The sequence below is a fragment of the Strix aluco genome, chromosome 6 (genome assembly GCF_031877795.1).
Source record: "Strix aluco isolate bStrAlu1 chromosome 6, bStrAlu1.hap1, whole genome shotgun sequence".
NCBI classification, from domain to species: domain Eukaryota; kingdom Metazoa; phylum Chordata; class Aves; order Strigiformes; family Strigidae; genus Strix; species Strix aluco.
Genome location: NC_133936.1, coordinates 40,395,121 through 40,409,885, shown reverse-complemented (window position 1 = coordinate 40,409,885; position 14,765 = coordinate 40,395,121). Strand labels below are relative to the sequence as shown.

At 43.4% G+C, this 14,765-nt stretch overlaps 2 protein-coding genes and 1 long non-coding RNA gene across 6 annotated transcripts in view; 1 reads left to right on the top strand and 2 right to left on the bottom strand.

Annotated features, from left to right (window-relative positions):
• The window catches only part of VWC2L (von Willebrand factor C domain containing 2 like), a 53,897-nt gene extending 47,824 nt beyond the window's left edge, over positions 1–6,073 (bottom strand). For 3 of the 4 annotated variants that reach the window (XM_074829743.1, XM_074829747.1, XM_074829746.1), the window contains exons 1-2: positions 5,443–6,073; positions 2,889–3,355 (exon numbers count right to left, since the gene is read on the bottom strand). In XM_074829743.1, coding sequence (XP_074685844.1) covers positions 2,889–3,299 — 411 coding nt within the window. In that variant the 5' untranslated portion in view covers positions 3,300–3,355; positions 5,443–6,073. Of the gene's footprint in view, positions 1–2,888; positions 3,356–4,027; positions 4,052–5,442 lie in introns of those variants that run through there. The other variant, XM_074829744.1, reaches the window with a different exon arrangement.
• LOC141925458 (uncharacterized) lies at positions 5,675–7,484 on the top strand. Its single transcript, XR_012623870.1, has 2 exons — positions 5,675–5,758; positions 6,756–7,484. It is a non-coding gene; the product is annotated as an uncharacterized LOC141925458 (long non-coding RNA).
• The window catches only part of SPAG16 (sperm associated antigen 16), a 468,867-nt gene continuing 460,669 nt past the window's right edge, over positions 6,568–14,765 (bottom strand). Inside the window, 1 exon segment of the mRNA XM_074829742.1 lies at positions 6,568–6,930. Coding sequence (XP_074685843.1) covers positions 6,752–6,930 — 179 coding nt within the window. The 3' untranslated portion in view covers positions 6,568–6,751.

Genomic DNA, 14,765 nt, shown 5'->3' with positions numbered 1-14,765 from the left:
TTTACAATTGAACTTCAGTTCAGCATTTCATTTGTACGTGTTAACGATTTAGGGGCACAAGCATAAACATTTGGACAGCTGTCTAAGTTAGATGGCTTGTTGTTCATGTTTATATTTTGTGCTTAGGATTGTTATGAGTCAAAAAAATCAGAGGTACAAGATCAGTTCACTAGAAGAAAGCTAAATATTCAAGAAATGGGCCTTTATAACTACTCTTTTACCCTGAGATAGTCATGGTTACTGTCAGTGGTAAGAAAAAAAAAGACTAAATCACATTTGGATTTCTCACCCCAACGCTAAACAGAAATCTAGAAATGAGAGAGGAAAATTCTCCCAAATGGAAACCTCTCACAGATTTTGATATCCTAGAGAAAAAAATTTCCTAGAGGAAAAAAAAAATCCTAATTTGTGAAATTTCTACAAGATGAGTCAGTCCTGGCACACGCACACACAAACACAAACACACACTTGTAAAAGATTTTTAAACGGAGGCTAATTTCAGCTGTAACTAAGCAGTGACAAGCACTTCTACGGATGATGATTTTGATGAGCTACATATTACCAAAACTAAATTAAGTGGGTGAAAGGGTTATGAGCCCACATAAAACAGTACTTCCGTTTCCACTGAAAGCAGTCTGGTTTTGAGTCAGAACGACTGGAGAAAGCCTCTCCTCTTTGTCTTCAGTGTGTGTGGAATGGACTTGAGAAAGTTTACAGACTGCATAAATTCAACTGGACAAGGGAAGGGCAGAACTCAGAGCCTGTAAAAACTATGAACTGCTCAGAATTTCATCTGTGGAGTTAGCAGGTAAAATCTTAGTTCTGTTGAAGTAAACAGCAAAATGGTTCAATGAAGTCAAGATTTCACTTCATAGCAGCTGTTTCCTGCATCTTTTAGTTGTCTTTCCTATAGCATTTGTAAAGTCATAGTGCACAGATGCTTCTTTTTTCCCCCAAAAACACCCCTGGAAGTGCACAGTAATCTTCCACTGTCTGAATCTCTTCCACTACTAGAGGAGAAAAAGAATTTCACTATTTATTCTAGGTAAACACATAGTTTTCAAAAAAATTGGTTTCTGCCCTACTCCACAAGGTATTGACCTCTCAGCAAAATAGGTCCAGGTTAAAAGCTCAACTGTTAATTAAACTAAGATTGAAGGATCTCACATTAGTCCTGGACTGAAGGTTACCATGTCCAAGAGTGGCATGCCACCATCTACTTTGTGTTTCTCAGAGGATACAGGAACTTCGCTTTCCACACAACACCCCACAGTTTTTGAACGCAGCAAACAACCAACCAGATTGCTCTAACACTCTCTAATACCCTTTCTCCCCTAAATTCTGTTTCTCTATCCTTTAATCACTTATCAGGGTGCAATTATTTCTTTCAGGAAAAGTGATTAGTACTTTTGTACTTCATTCATGTGAAAAAGATACTTCAATGAGAAGATCTATCTCATTATTCTACCGTTGAAATATCTCAGAGAGAGTCCTTATAACTTTCTCCGATTTCCTAAAATCTCTCCAAAAAGAGTCCTTACAACTCTCACCTGACCATGTGTCAGAATTACACCTAGGTGGGACACTTCACCACCTGACCACACAGCAGTCAAAATGGGACCACTGAAGCATGACTGTGGGATGAAGTTTGGCTAGGCTTTCGGAGGGCAAGAAGAAACTGTTATTTAAGCAGTTCACAAGATCAGCATCTTCACAGTCCTCAACAAAGCAAAGCAGAGAACAGGTTGATCAGGATGGCCCTGAAGGAGATGTTCCTCATATATTTGTTTTGCCTTATCTCTGTGACATTAAACTGTCCTGCCCACACTGAATGATTGCAGTTACAGATGGACAGAAAAAGATGAACATAAACCATACATGGTAGAAGAAGGGCACTAAATACTACCTTTGCTGAAAATTACAGTATTTGGGAAAGAGGAAATCGTGATCTATGTTACTGAGAACTTGTGAAGTACACGGACCTATATGGAAGTATTTTTCGTTATCAGAAAAGAAAATAAATTGGCAAGTGTATAATGAGATCAGGCATAAAGCCGTGAAGAGTTATAGGCTGTTGTTAATTATGGAGGTACAAATCTTAAAGCCACATGACCTGGGAGAAAGCCACGTGACCTGGGAGAACAAACTTGTGTATACCTATTGCCTTTACAGACTCTGTTCTTCGTTATGAAATGCTTTTTTCCGTAGAATTGAAAACATGCAATCAAACTCATTAGAATGAGAGAAGCAGGCTGTGTCAAGGGTAGTGGTTTTTGAAAATCTGGTCTTATTTTTAAGATACAGTCCAGAAGGATTTCTTTACAACATTCCTAATAGGAACTCAACCATTACAATTAACCCCCATAGTTCTCATTACTTGAGATGGCCATCTGCCTAGGAATTAATCTTCTGCCATTGTAGACAGCCTTATCACAGTTGAAATGAAAATATTAAATATAGCTTGCAATCTCCTTACTTACATTCTCATACAGTTATAAGTAACAACTCTCAGTACCATGCCATGGATTTTTGCTATCCAAGTTGGAAAACGGGTTCTTAAAAAGCACTCAGTATTTGTTTACCACCACTTTTACATGGTCCGACCTGATTCATGCTATGAGCAAGGAAGGAGGTTGTCCGGAGTAGCAGATTCAGAGGGCTGGCATTTCACACGGGGGCTTCTGACTGACCACTGGCCCTCAGTGAGTGCACATGAAGGGGGAGGTGGCAGCTTTTACATTAGCCAGACCTGCATCACAGCTAAAAAGGACTTCAGCTTTAGCATCAATTAGTAGAAGTAAGCAAATACTGAGTGCCTTGAGAGTCCCCAACAGAAAGACAATTCCCATAGCATACTAGTATTAAATACTGAAGAAGAGGCTTCATACCTTAAATTCCTCCAAGATTTTATAATTTTTCCCATGATATTCACAAAAGTTTTTCACTTCTTTGCATTCTGGACAGCATCCATTGTGTTCCACTTTTGTACACTTTGGGTGGATTTTAGGGCATTCTGGTTGATCGCAAACAGGTCCATCCTCAGTACAGACACAGGGACAGTTGGAATGTCCCGGGAAAAAACGTTCTCCCAGTTTGTACACAAAGCCACTGTCATCCACACAGCCCTTCCCTCGGTAGTCATCAAAGATCAGATTGTCATTACTGGAGGTCTGGTCCCCTTCATCGGCGGGGTAGTCTTCATGATTGATGGCGGCTGGAGTGACCAAAGCAGGGATTACAAACAGAAGTATCCAGGCTTCATGGATATGAAGAGCCATCCCCCTCCTCAGCTTCTCCATGGGATCTCAATGCCCGATAGAAACAGCTGCTTCCATAGGGAGACCAGTGTTGTGGTCTGAAAACAAATATTTTTAAGTGAGAACAAACTCAAAATTCTAAGGAATATTGACTTACAAAGGCCATAGTTTCAACCAGCACCCAAGAAGAAATCAGTGCTTTCAAACTGCACAGATAACTATTGCTGTTTCACTTGAATTAAGCCTCTTCTCAATTATTGTTAAAGAGAATAAAGCATATGAAATACATAAATTAGACACATGTGCCTGGAAGCATTTGCCCACAAAATGTCTCCGCAGAAATGGTGCCTCACAGAAGCATCTAATTTTTACTTTCCTCATTCGTGCAGTTGAGTTTTCTGATGCACCAGAAATTAAACCAGCTGCCTGAAATCGCATGGTGATGGGCAGCTCAGAGGGATCTGAACCCACGTTTAAGCATGGTCTTAACCTCCTGCTGTGGCCACTGTCCCTCTGTGCTACGTATGGCACGCAGCCCACTTCATTAAACTGAGGTGGGAAACCTGAGTTGAAAAATGAGATAAGCATAATCTGTAAGTAGATCTGCGTCCAACATGAAAGATGATGCTGGGTTATACTCGGTCTGTGAGAGGTGGAATAGTACAGAATTTTATATACAGCGTTTCTGAAGAGGGACTACCTGGGCTACCAACACAGCCCAGCCTGTGGCAGGTACGTGTAATCCCGACAGAAGCAAAGATGTAATTCACCTTCTCCATTATTCAGCATTTCAGTAACTCCCAGAGAGAAACGCGGAGAGCAGGATGCTAAATGCCTGTGGAATGCATGGAGCCGCTGAAACGTGTTTGTCTGATTAAGCTGGAGCCTTTCTAAAACTTTGAGAGCGATGCGGCATGGCCTGACCTCTGGAGAGCTCTGCTGAAGCGGCGGGGCCGAGGATGGACCCAGCGAGGGAGAGGAGCTCTGCAGAGCCCCCAGGGACAGCCAGCGCCGGGCGTGTGGCTTTGGGTGTGCTATTGGCTGCCCATGGTGCCACATCACTGCCACCAACACCCCGTCCTGCCGGCACGGCCACCAGCGGCCAGCGCAGCCCCAGCACCAAAATGGTTTCTGACCTCTCTTAAGAGAACTGGGCAAAGTATTAGAGGAAACTTTTAAATGAGGAAGGATGGAGGCAGCTGCCGGCACAAAAATGGACTGTTTGGGTGTGTGTGTCATTGCTGCTCTTCCTCCTTTCCCACAGCGTGCACACACAGATACACACAGTATATACAAACATGCACTAACCTACACACACAGGCAAACACGTCCTCCCCCTCCACCTCTCTGGGAGATATTTTTTATGTATCGGGATTTCTGGTGGGCTGCAGATGTTCAGCAATTAATTCTCCCTTAATTGAAGAAAAAAGGCAGCAGCAGGAGGAGAAAGCTTTAATCCTAGAGAAGCAGCTAAGGGATCCTGTTGACAAAGCAGTTTTTCCAAAGCCACAACAGAGGGAGACACCGGATATTACACAAGCTTTATCAAATTCAAAAGATATCTTCTTAATTGAAGTACTAGCTACGTTTCTATCACAAGGACTACGCACCCTGTTACTACTAATCAGCAATATCTATTGTAACATGTTGTTTGGAAATAAGTGATTCATGCAGATACGGCTGCTTTGCGTATCCACAGAGTAGAGAATCTCGCCCACCTAAACGCTACAGGTAGGTTGCAACATTGCAGATTGGTGGGCATTTGGGGGGGGGGGGGGGGGGGAGCAGAAGCAGATGAAGTAATTCATGTCTGAGGAAATGTGATGAAACAATCGAGAGAATCTGTTGAAGTTTGATGAGGAAGCTCTCCAAATTATTTAAAAAAAAAAAAAAAGTTCTCCGAAGATCATAAATAAAACCACTGTATTTTGCTACAGCATCTGAGATGTCCCACGGCAACTCACAAGCGCTGGGCTCCGCGGCGGCGCTGGAAGGCAGACAGACTGCAGGCGTCTTGCACGGACAGATTTCAACAAGTAAACAAATGCTGCTCAGCTCAGAATTAGTTTACAGCCGAACTTTCTCATCATTTCTCATCATGAGAGAGGCCGGGAACATAGGTAAGTCTCCGAGTAAAACGCTTCCATGCGCCTTCCCTCACCCCAAGTGAATAATTTACACTTACCTAATCAGGCTCGATCTGAACGCTGGAAGGGGTCACAGGCCAACATGGACTAAAAGGTTAGAGAGAGATTAGTGCAAGCAGTTCCTCCTAATCACATTTTCAGTGTTGACTCACGGACAATCCCTTTTCCTCCACCTCCCATCGCAGAAGAGGGGAGCGCGGCAGCCCGGCGAGCACAACCTGAGCATTAAGCTTTAACCCGGTGTTCGGATTCAGAGCGAGCAGCGGCGCGGCGGTCCGGAGGCAGGGATGCCGCGGAGAAACCCCGGTGCCAGCAGCACAGTCATCGCCGCCAACTTGGGCTGGATTTCCTCAGGTCTTGAGGAGGGGGGGGAAGAGAAAAAAAACCCCCATATATATATCCCCTCCCTATGCCCAGCGGATCTCTTGCGAGCCTAGATTTGCCACGGCGGGGGAAGGGAAGGGGGGCGAGAGGGGGCTGGTTAGGCTGTAGGCAGGCGGGAGAGGGAGGGCGGAGGAGCCCGGCGGGCGAGCGGGCGGGCCCCGCTCCCCTGCGGGGACCCCCCCGGCCCGGGCATGCCCGCGCCGGGCCGCGCAGCGCCGCGCCCCCTGCCTATTAGTATTATAATTAATTTTTTTTTTTTTTTGGAGGGGGTGGGGAAAAAAAAAAAAGGGGAGAGGGAAAAAAAAAAAAAAATATTCCAGCGGCGGAGCGCTCCGGCGCCGCGGGCCTCAGCGCGGGCGCGCCATGGCGCGGAGCGGCGCGCTTTCCCCGCGGGCGGCGGGTTTTCCGCGGGGCGCAGCGCTGCTGCCGCGTCCCCGCTCCGCCGCCGCGGCGCGTCCCGGCCAGCGGCGCTGCCCCGCCCGCAGCCCCCCCCCCCCCCCCCCCCCCGCACGGCTCGGCTCGGCTCGGCCCCGCTGCCCGGCCGCCGGCTTCCTGCAGTAAAAAAAAATCCCCGGTGGCTGCATTATTAAAACTTCACATCTTCCCCCGGGCTGGTGCCGGAGAAGGGGCGCCCTGCCCGCGTGTCTCGTGTTACATTAAAAATCAATCTCCTTGCAATTCGTCTGCTCAGGCATTAGGCGTCATCGTAAAGCTATTTCTCCAGAAACCACCAAAAGAGAGATTCTTGATGTTCGGAAAAACACAGTGTTAACAGAAAGAGGGAGAAATTGGGTATTTTATTTGGATAAAACGCAGAATAATACTCCTCTCGGGCGATTGTTCCCACTGCAAATATTAGCTATGAAAACAACTTCACTAAGCCCTTGCTGCTATGGTGTCAAACCGTTTTTTTTCCCCGTAACACCTTGAGATTAAGGTTACATTAAGGAGCTTGCTTGGTCCTCAGGTCCAGAGACACACGGTACCGCCGGCACCCCCAGAAAGCGGCTGCGCTGCCCGCTGATGGAAGCCAACGCTGTGCACCTCGCCGCCGTCGTGGCCTCGCAGGCCGGAGAGCTGCCCACGCTCAAGTTGCAGAACCTTAATGGATCCATCGCTGCTCGCCAGAGCCACGACATGACCTGAAATTCAGAGGAAAGTTATCGAGGTTTGCCAGGGCAAGGCAAGAGAGTGGCGCTCGAAGTTTTGAGATTGTCGCTTTAAAGATTGATCTTTAAAGATTAAACATGCATACTCCTGTTTTCTGAGATAAAGTATCAGAAAGTTGGACAGATCAGTAACAATGAGATTGGATTTGGGAGTGATTAAGCGAATCTGGAGACTCCGGCAGGCTACCCATTAGGAGCACAGCTATTTTACTTACATTCGGATACAATCATTCAGAACCAGATTCTGACACACGGACTGAGCACTGGAGAAGTTGATGCACTTCTGATACCTGGAGGTATCAGCATCAGAGCATGCTCTTAACGCTGCTTTTCTTGAACAGCTCTGGGAGAAATGGGGATGTGGGTTTTCAACTGGATTTCAAGGAGGTCAGGCATCTAACTGAACTGAGTGCCTTGCTCCCTTATATCCTTGTGGAAAAAACAGTGATAATGAAATTGTTAGTATACAATTGGGTCTAACAGTAGAAAAAATAAAAGAAAAAATAAAACCTCAAAAAGGTTCTAAGGAGTTCCCAGTTTCCATGTGTTTATTTTTGAACCAAGCAGACTGAGTTTCATCACTCTGAAGGAGGCAGAATGTGTTTATAAGTTTATTCTCTTCCTGCTTAAATAAAAGCAGAGGTAGCAGAGCTGGTAGGTGATATGTTTGAAGCACCTTTTACTTATTCAGCCACCACATAAAGACATTCTCCCTTTAGAAATTAACTACAATAATCATGAGTTTCACGTACAAAAAAAAAAAAGAGGATCAATACATTCATTTCAAAGCTGATGTGGTCCTCCCAACAATGGAATCATTGTACTGCCAGTCATGATCTTGGTCAAACACCTTTTTCTATTAGGAGCAAGTTCAATATACCTTCCAAATGATTACAGCTCTTTTTATGTATCAGGATTTTCTCTCTGAAAGCAAAGGCATCTCCAGCAGAGGAATAATTCATATTGACACTGACAAAGTCAGTCTGGCACTGAGGTTATCATTTTGGGGAAGATTATGAAAAACAGGAGATATTTTGCTATTTTTAGTCATTCAGTTTATTCACCAAGTAGCCAATGGGAACATACTGCCCAACAGAAGTTAGTATGGAGGGGTCTGTCCCAATTTTAATAACGTGCAAGCCACAGGGCCTTGGGGATGCCCATGTGATGTATAGTTTATCCAGGGAATACACTGCGTCTCCATTCAAACTAATTCATAACAGTAATGTGCTCTGCTCTGCTCATGGAGACCTGATGGCTTCATTTGACAGCCTGGGAAGTAAACAACTGCCATTTTCTCGATTTATCAAAGGAAACACATAGTCTAAAACATCTTACAAATGCACTGAGAATATTTAATCACAAGTTATGCTTAGCATGGTCATGGATATTTGTGCAAGAAAGGGAACTAGAAAGTAGAAAGTAGAGCTAACCATGATAAATATGCCCTATTTGCAAACCTTTATAACTACCAGGCTTCTTCATCTAGAACAAAGCCTGACACAGCAAAGATCTGTAGGATGGATTAGAGTGTCCAAAGCAGCAGATGTGAATATTTATTATAAACCCTCTTCCAGCAAGTCTTTGCTGACAGAAGCATTGCATATGGATTTTGCTTGCAGCCAGACTCTCCAGGCAATCCCTGGGATGACTTCTCTAGGAGCCAAACAAATGCCATTTCGCCTGGAGCCCTGACACCGCAACAGCTGGGCAGGGGGTTAATGGCACTTTCAGCTTCTCAAAACCAGTAACGAACCTGCTGGTTTCAAAGAGAGAGGGATCGGAAGGAGAAAAGATTTGGACAACTGCGATTCACTTCCAGAAAGTCAGGGCAGGACAGACTGGTAACTGAGACAACAGCTTCAATGTCTAACTTACCCCCCGGCTTTGGCAGCAGGGCAGGAGCAGACCCCAACGCAGCGTTTTTCTAAACTCTTTGCTAGATAAGTCATATGCCTGAAGCCAAACAATAGCACTCTCATCTGGTCAGTCCACGCCAACATCCTGACAGTATCGGGAAATGACGAAACCAATAGGAAAATAGAGAGGGACAATAAAAAACAAAAACCAACTAGCTAGGAGGTGCAGTAGTAAACCACACGTGCCTTCATCGCTAGCACGCATGGGCGAAGGGGTTTAGGTGTATGAGGCAGCCCTGGTGAAGAATGATTCACTTCATATGGACTTTTGTTACCTGAGTTACGATGTGTTACTATCCTATTGTTGACTATGAGTATAGCCACGTCCTTGCCTGGTAGCAGCAGGATGCACAGGCAAACGCCTGCGAGAGGGAACAAAAGGGGAGGGGAACGCACAAAATGAGAACATCTTATTTCCGTCACCCTTTATGTCAACACTGATCTACACGCTCATAACAATTTGCTCATTATAATGTAAATTTACTCCCTCCTTCCTTCCAAAAGGAGACATTTCGTTTTGGAAAGAGGGAACAAATTGTGTTTTATTGCGCTTTCAAAATGTTCTCCAATTAGGAAAGCAAACAAAAACTATTACATAATTGTCATGCAAAGCTCTGTTTTTACGAAGGATACTTACTTGTGCACTAACAAAGGCACTTTGATACCATGCTCAGTGGAAGATAAAAGCCTGGAGATAAATTTTTCTTCATACCTTTGACCAAACTGTCAGGTGGGGCTGGTCTGCGCAAACTCCCTAAACTCAACAGTTACACTGATTTGCATTGAAATGAACAGTTTCTGCTTAGAAGATGCAAAGCCTCAAAGACTCCAGCCTCTAGATCTCACAGCCTCTAGGTCTCCAGCTCCTTCCAAAGAAACCACTCTGGATCTGCTGGTGCACCTCCCAGATGGGCAACACGGGGAGCTAAAATGAAGCTTTGCTCTGGCTGGCCCCACGCCAGTCCTGAGCTCATCCTTCTACCTCAAACTGGCAGACAGGAGTGATGACAAAGCACATTGCCACGACAAAGAGACCCTACGGTAGCAGCCTTTGTTCTAATTACAGCTGATTTGCTGTTGCCCACTGCTAGAACATAGGTACTAATTCTTCTGATGTACCCCTATTATATCCTTAGAATAACATAAGCTCTGACCATCTGGTCACTTGCTTCAGGAAGGATGCAGTGAGTTAGAAAAGGTAGAGAGAAAAAAGCAGCAACAGCAATGAAAGGTATAAACAACTTCTGTGAAAGGAATCATTAAGAGGGATGACAGCTTACCCCAGAGAAAACTATTTGTGCACTAAAATGTACTTGGCTGATCATGCTTTCTCCATATGCAAACCTCAAGCTTCAGTCAGCCCATGATATCGCTGCTGTTTCCCTCCCTGGGGACCCACAGAGAAATGCAGAGCTAAGCCAGACCCCGAACTACCACCCAGGTGGTGTGGGTGAAACACGGAGTTTCCATCAAAATGCCAGTCTGAATCCCAGCTAACCTGGGAGCTGCGAGGCAGCTGGAGAAGCTGTCAGAAGCAGTGCAGCAAGGACAGAGTGTTTCTGAACAGTCACCTTTCTTCTTGGACAAAATTAAATTTCCTCGGAGTGATCAGTGGGCTTCAGCTTCCTTTTTTCACCAGCATTTGAGTAAGCTACTGCTCTAGGTTTTCAGTCCTGGTATCCTACAGAGAAGAATCTCTGTTCATAGTCTCGTGTGCGCTGCCTCGCCAGGCTGCCACTTCCAGACTGGCAATGCTCTTGATTTTAGGCATTGATTAATTACAAATGCAGTGCTGTTGTCTGGGCTGGAAAAATACATTTGTACATAACAAAACAATAAAAATCACTCATGCTCTTCTATTCCTGATACTAACACCAGAGCTGAACCCTAAAATCAATTAGTACCTCAAAAGATGCGATTACTTTTAAGATATGTACCCCACTGGGGGTAATTAAAATGAATTATCTTATATGGAAATCTGGCCCTGTAAATTTTCCAAATGTACATAAAGTTATGTGCCTAAGAATGGCCATAGCCATAAAGTGTCAAAAGCAAGAATCTGGAAAAAAAAAAAAAGAAGTTGTTTTACTGGAGTCTCCACACTGACCTAAACATGTGAGGTTAAAATCAAAGTTATTGCATTCAGTGAAACTCAGTTATGTTACATATAAGTAAACAACATGCTGTTTCTCATCTGCAAGGAACTTTGCATATTTATACTGCTATGTAAATGCTAACAAAACCAAAGCCACTCATGTGAATACAATGTGAAATCCATCTCCTAATTTGAACTGGTGGATAAATTTAAAATAGTGCTGGTATATTGAAGCAATTTAATTTGTTACTGCATTTCTTCAGAAGACAAAACTAGACAAGATTAATTTGCTGGGTTGATGGAACCAAATTACTTGGGGTAGAGGGAACAAAACCTGTGCTTGTCAAAAGACAGTTTGACAATTTATATTCCATAAGAGACTAACAGAAATCACAGCCATGATTACTGTCTTCTTTATAAAGTGAATTTTGAGTGAAACCTTGCCAAGACCACATTAAGTACTGCTTTACTGGCTTATGTGTTCAAACAGCTGGAAACAGTGACACCTTTGGACTTGGGAAGCCTAAACAGCAGACCAGTTTACTGGTATTAGGCTCTGACAGTCAATAAATGATGTTGGACAAAGCCTTAAGATTTCATCTTAAAACAAGTCACAACTGTAAAGGCTGTCAAGCACCTGATTTCTCAAACAGTTGAAAACAGAGCCCTCTTTCAGAGCAAGCGCTCCAACAGAGCGATCCCGCTCACATGGCAGACTGCTACGTACACACACCGCTGTGTCCGAACAAAGCACCACCACCAACCCTCGTCGGACAGCCCTTCACAGATACGTTGAAGTATGAAACTTTTCTTCAGGCAAATTAATTTACAAATTATGTAACATTCAGTTATCAAATACTCTGAAAATTCCTTTTTTAGCAGACAAGTACTTAATGTTTCTAGAGTAGTCTAGCAGCTTAAATGTTAATAAAATAGTATTGTAACAAAAGTCACAAACTCCGCAACTTACTGTAGCATATTAGGCTGAGACAATCCATAGCGATAAGTAACACTGTTTGCTCTCTCAGAATAACTTTTTTCCATAGACTCAGCAGCTAACATTTACTCTTTTGCTCATCAGATACAGAGCAAAACAAGGACAGTGGAAGATCGAAAGCTCTCCTCACCATTCCGGCAGCTCTTACACCCAGAGCGAATGGACTAGTCGAGGTGCTGGATTTGGACAATTGTGTCTAATAAAAGTACGGCAGTTGCTTTAGACTTTCTTATAAATAATTCAGATGTAGTAACTTTCCCAATTTAAAAATACTTGCACTGCCTAACTGTAAGCAAAGCATTCATCTTCAAAGACACAAACCCAGTTATTTCTTGTTTCATTGAAATTATAATCTTGCATGGGTTTAAGAAATTCTGTTTATCATAACTGCATAGAAAAGTCGGAGACTGATGGCAGAGATGAAATAACATATCAAAGAAAGAAAGAAAGAAAAGCTTTGATCAATAGGGAAATGATTTTTATACACATCAGAACCAATTTAAAGAATTCTCTAGGATCAATTTAGATAGACAGAAATGCTTCTCAGCATTTATTACCTGTGGAGGGAATATTGATCCCATCCATTGATTTCTCCTATGCACATAGAGCAGCATCTGGTTTTGTTGTGTGGTTTTTTTTAAAGAAAGATGCCCCAAAATGGAAAGCATCAAGAAATTACTTATATTTTAAGGACTTACATTCAACCAATGTCATTACTCAGAACTTTTAAACTGTATTCAAGAATAGGCAAAATGTAATTTAGCTTAATTTTGGTACATGATTATTAGTCAATAGAATATATTTTAAGAGAAGGGGTTTTTTTGAAACCTTACTTACCAAAGGCTACTAATTCCTTACATAAGACTGTGTACCAAATACATTTTCTTTCCTGTTCCCTTTTTAAAAGGAATCTCTCTTCATGTTAATATTATAACTCACACAGCCCTAATGGATTACAGTCCCTCTGCATTAAGATCTTTTGTCATTATTGGAGCTGCAACCATTTGCATCATCATGACGATCACTCAACCTAGAGAGTCTCCTAGGAACGGGGGACCTCTCAGGTTAGGTGTAAAGGCAAAAATACCCAGTCCCTGCCTTGAATAATCTGCAGTCTAAGTATAACCAAGTAACAACCAACCACAACAAGGAATACAGCAAATAGATCAGGGAGGACAGGGCTACAGATGATTATAAACTTAATTATCCATGATCACACTGCCTTCCCATAGTTGAATGTTTTATGGGCATCCTGGCAGCAGGAGAGGACTTGGGGTCTGAAGTCTTGTCTATGCACTGCACCATGTGGAGGTACGGGGTACGGCCCGCTATACAAAGCTAGCTGAGGTATGTGGAGTACATCTAGAGCAGTATAGCTGTTTCAGTGCACCCCTCCAGCCAATACGCCTTGCTTCTCTGCCTGGACACAGCATGGCATGACAGTGGCGATGTGACCTCCAGCTTCTGAGTTGGCATCACTGAAGTGCTAAGGCTTGGACAATAGGCCCAAGCCAGAGTTGACCTATAAGTGAATTCTGTATATTTTATAACTGATTATCATTGTGCTAATAGGTATTATACTAAGTTATAGCAAACCACCTATTCTGATGTAAAAGGTGGGAGTATTGAAGCCTGAGCAACAGGCCCTGAACTGGAACTGCTAATTCAGTATGTAGTCACTAGTGAAATATGCATAGAAGATGTAGCTTAAACATCATAAAACATGTCTATCTTGAATGTATCCTTATCTTTCTTTGTGTGTGTGAGCAAGATAACGGGGCCACAGAGACAGTTGTCTGGCCCTGTGACCTGGTGTGTGACCTTGCTCATAAATCAACTAGATAAGCAGGGAAAACCCCTTAGTTTCTCCCCTGAGCCCTGGCCAGGCTCTGGGAAAATCTAACATGAGAATGAAAACAGATATTTCCACTTAAAACAAAAGGTTCCAGCTATTCTGGCTTGCTTATTTTTGGTATATAAGGCTGGACCCGCTTGCGGTGACTTTGGATGCCTCACCTATGGGTGGGATTTCCCACTTGCCGGGACAGGCTCTCCAAATCCTCGCTGCAACTGGGGCTCCCCAGCGCCTGTGGATCTGGATGATGGTAACGTATGCAAGTGGTGATGGATCTTTCTTAATCACTATTCCCCCTCTCAGGTAGTAATGATTTGATGCATTACCCTGTATTTTCCTATTTGCACTGTTCTGTCTTTTCTTACTGTATGTTTTCTGTATTATTCTATTATTTAGTTATTTCTAGTAAAATCCACCTACTCTTTTCACTCTAGTGTCTGAGTTTAATTGGTATCCCTAATCAGCAAAACAATCACCTGTGGTGCAAAGAAATGTGAACTGGATGGGCTTGGATCCTTAGCTGGGAAATGGGAGGAGAGCACCGAGTTGCTTTAAAACAGCTCATGATCTGGCCCACAGTTTTTTACTTGGTATGTGTGGCATTTAAGGTAATGAATTAATTTGGTCCTCAGAGATTAGAGGGGCTAAGGGTGACTGGACTTATCTCTTAATAGCTATGCCAATTATGGCTGTAACTACAGGCCTGACACCAGATGCAGGAACAGCTCGTGTGCTCTAGGTCCGGTTGTATTCAAGAGAAGCCGTCAGGTTCACAAATAGTACGGTTTATTCTTATGCAACATCTACAGATTCTTTGAGATTGCCTACAATAAATGTACAAACTGCAGGTTGGCTGTATAGCACTACACACAAAAAATGATTGCAATCACACACACTTAATTCCTGGGTAATCACTCAACATAGCCAAGGGCCCAAATGTTA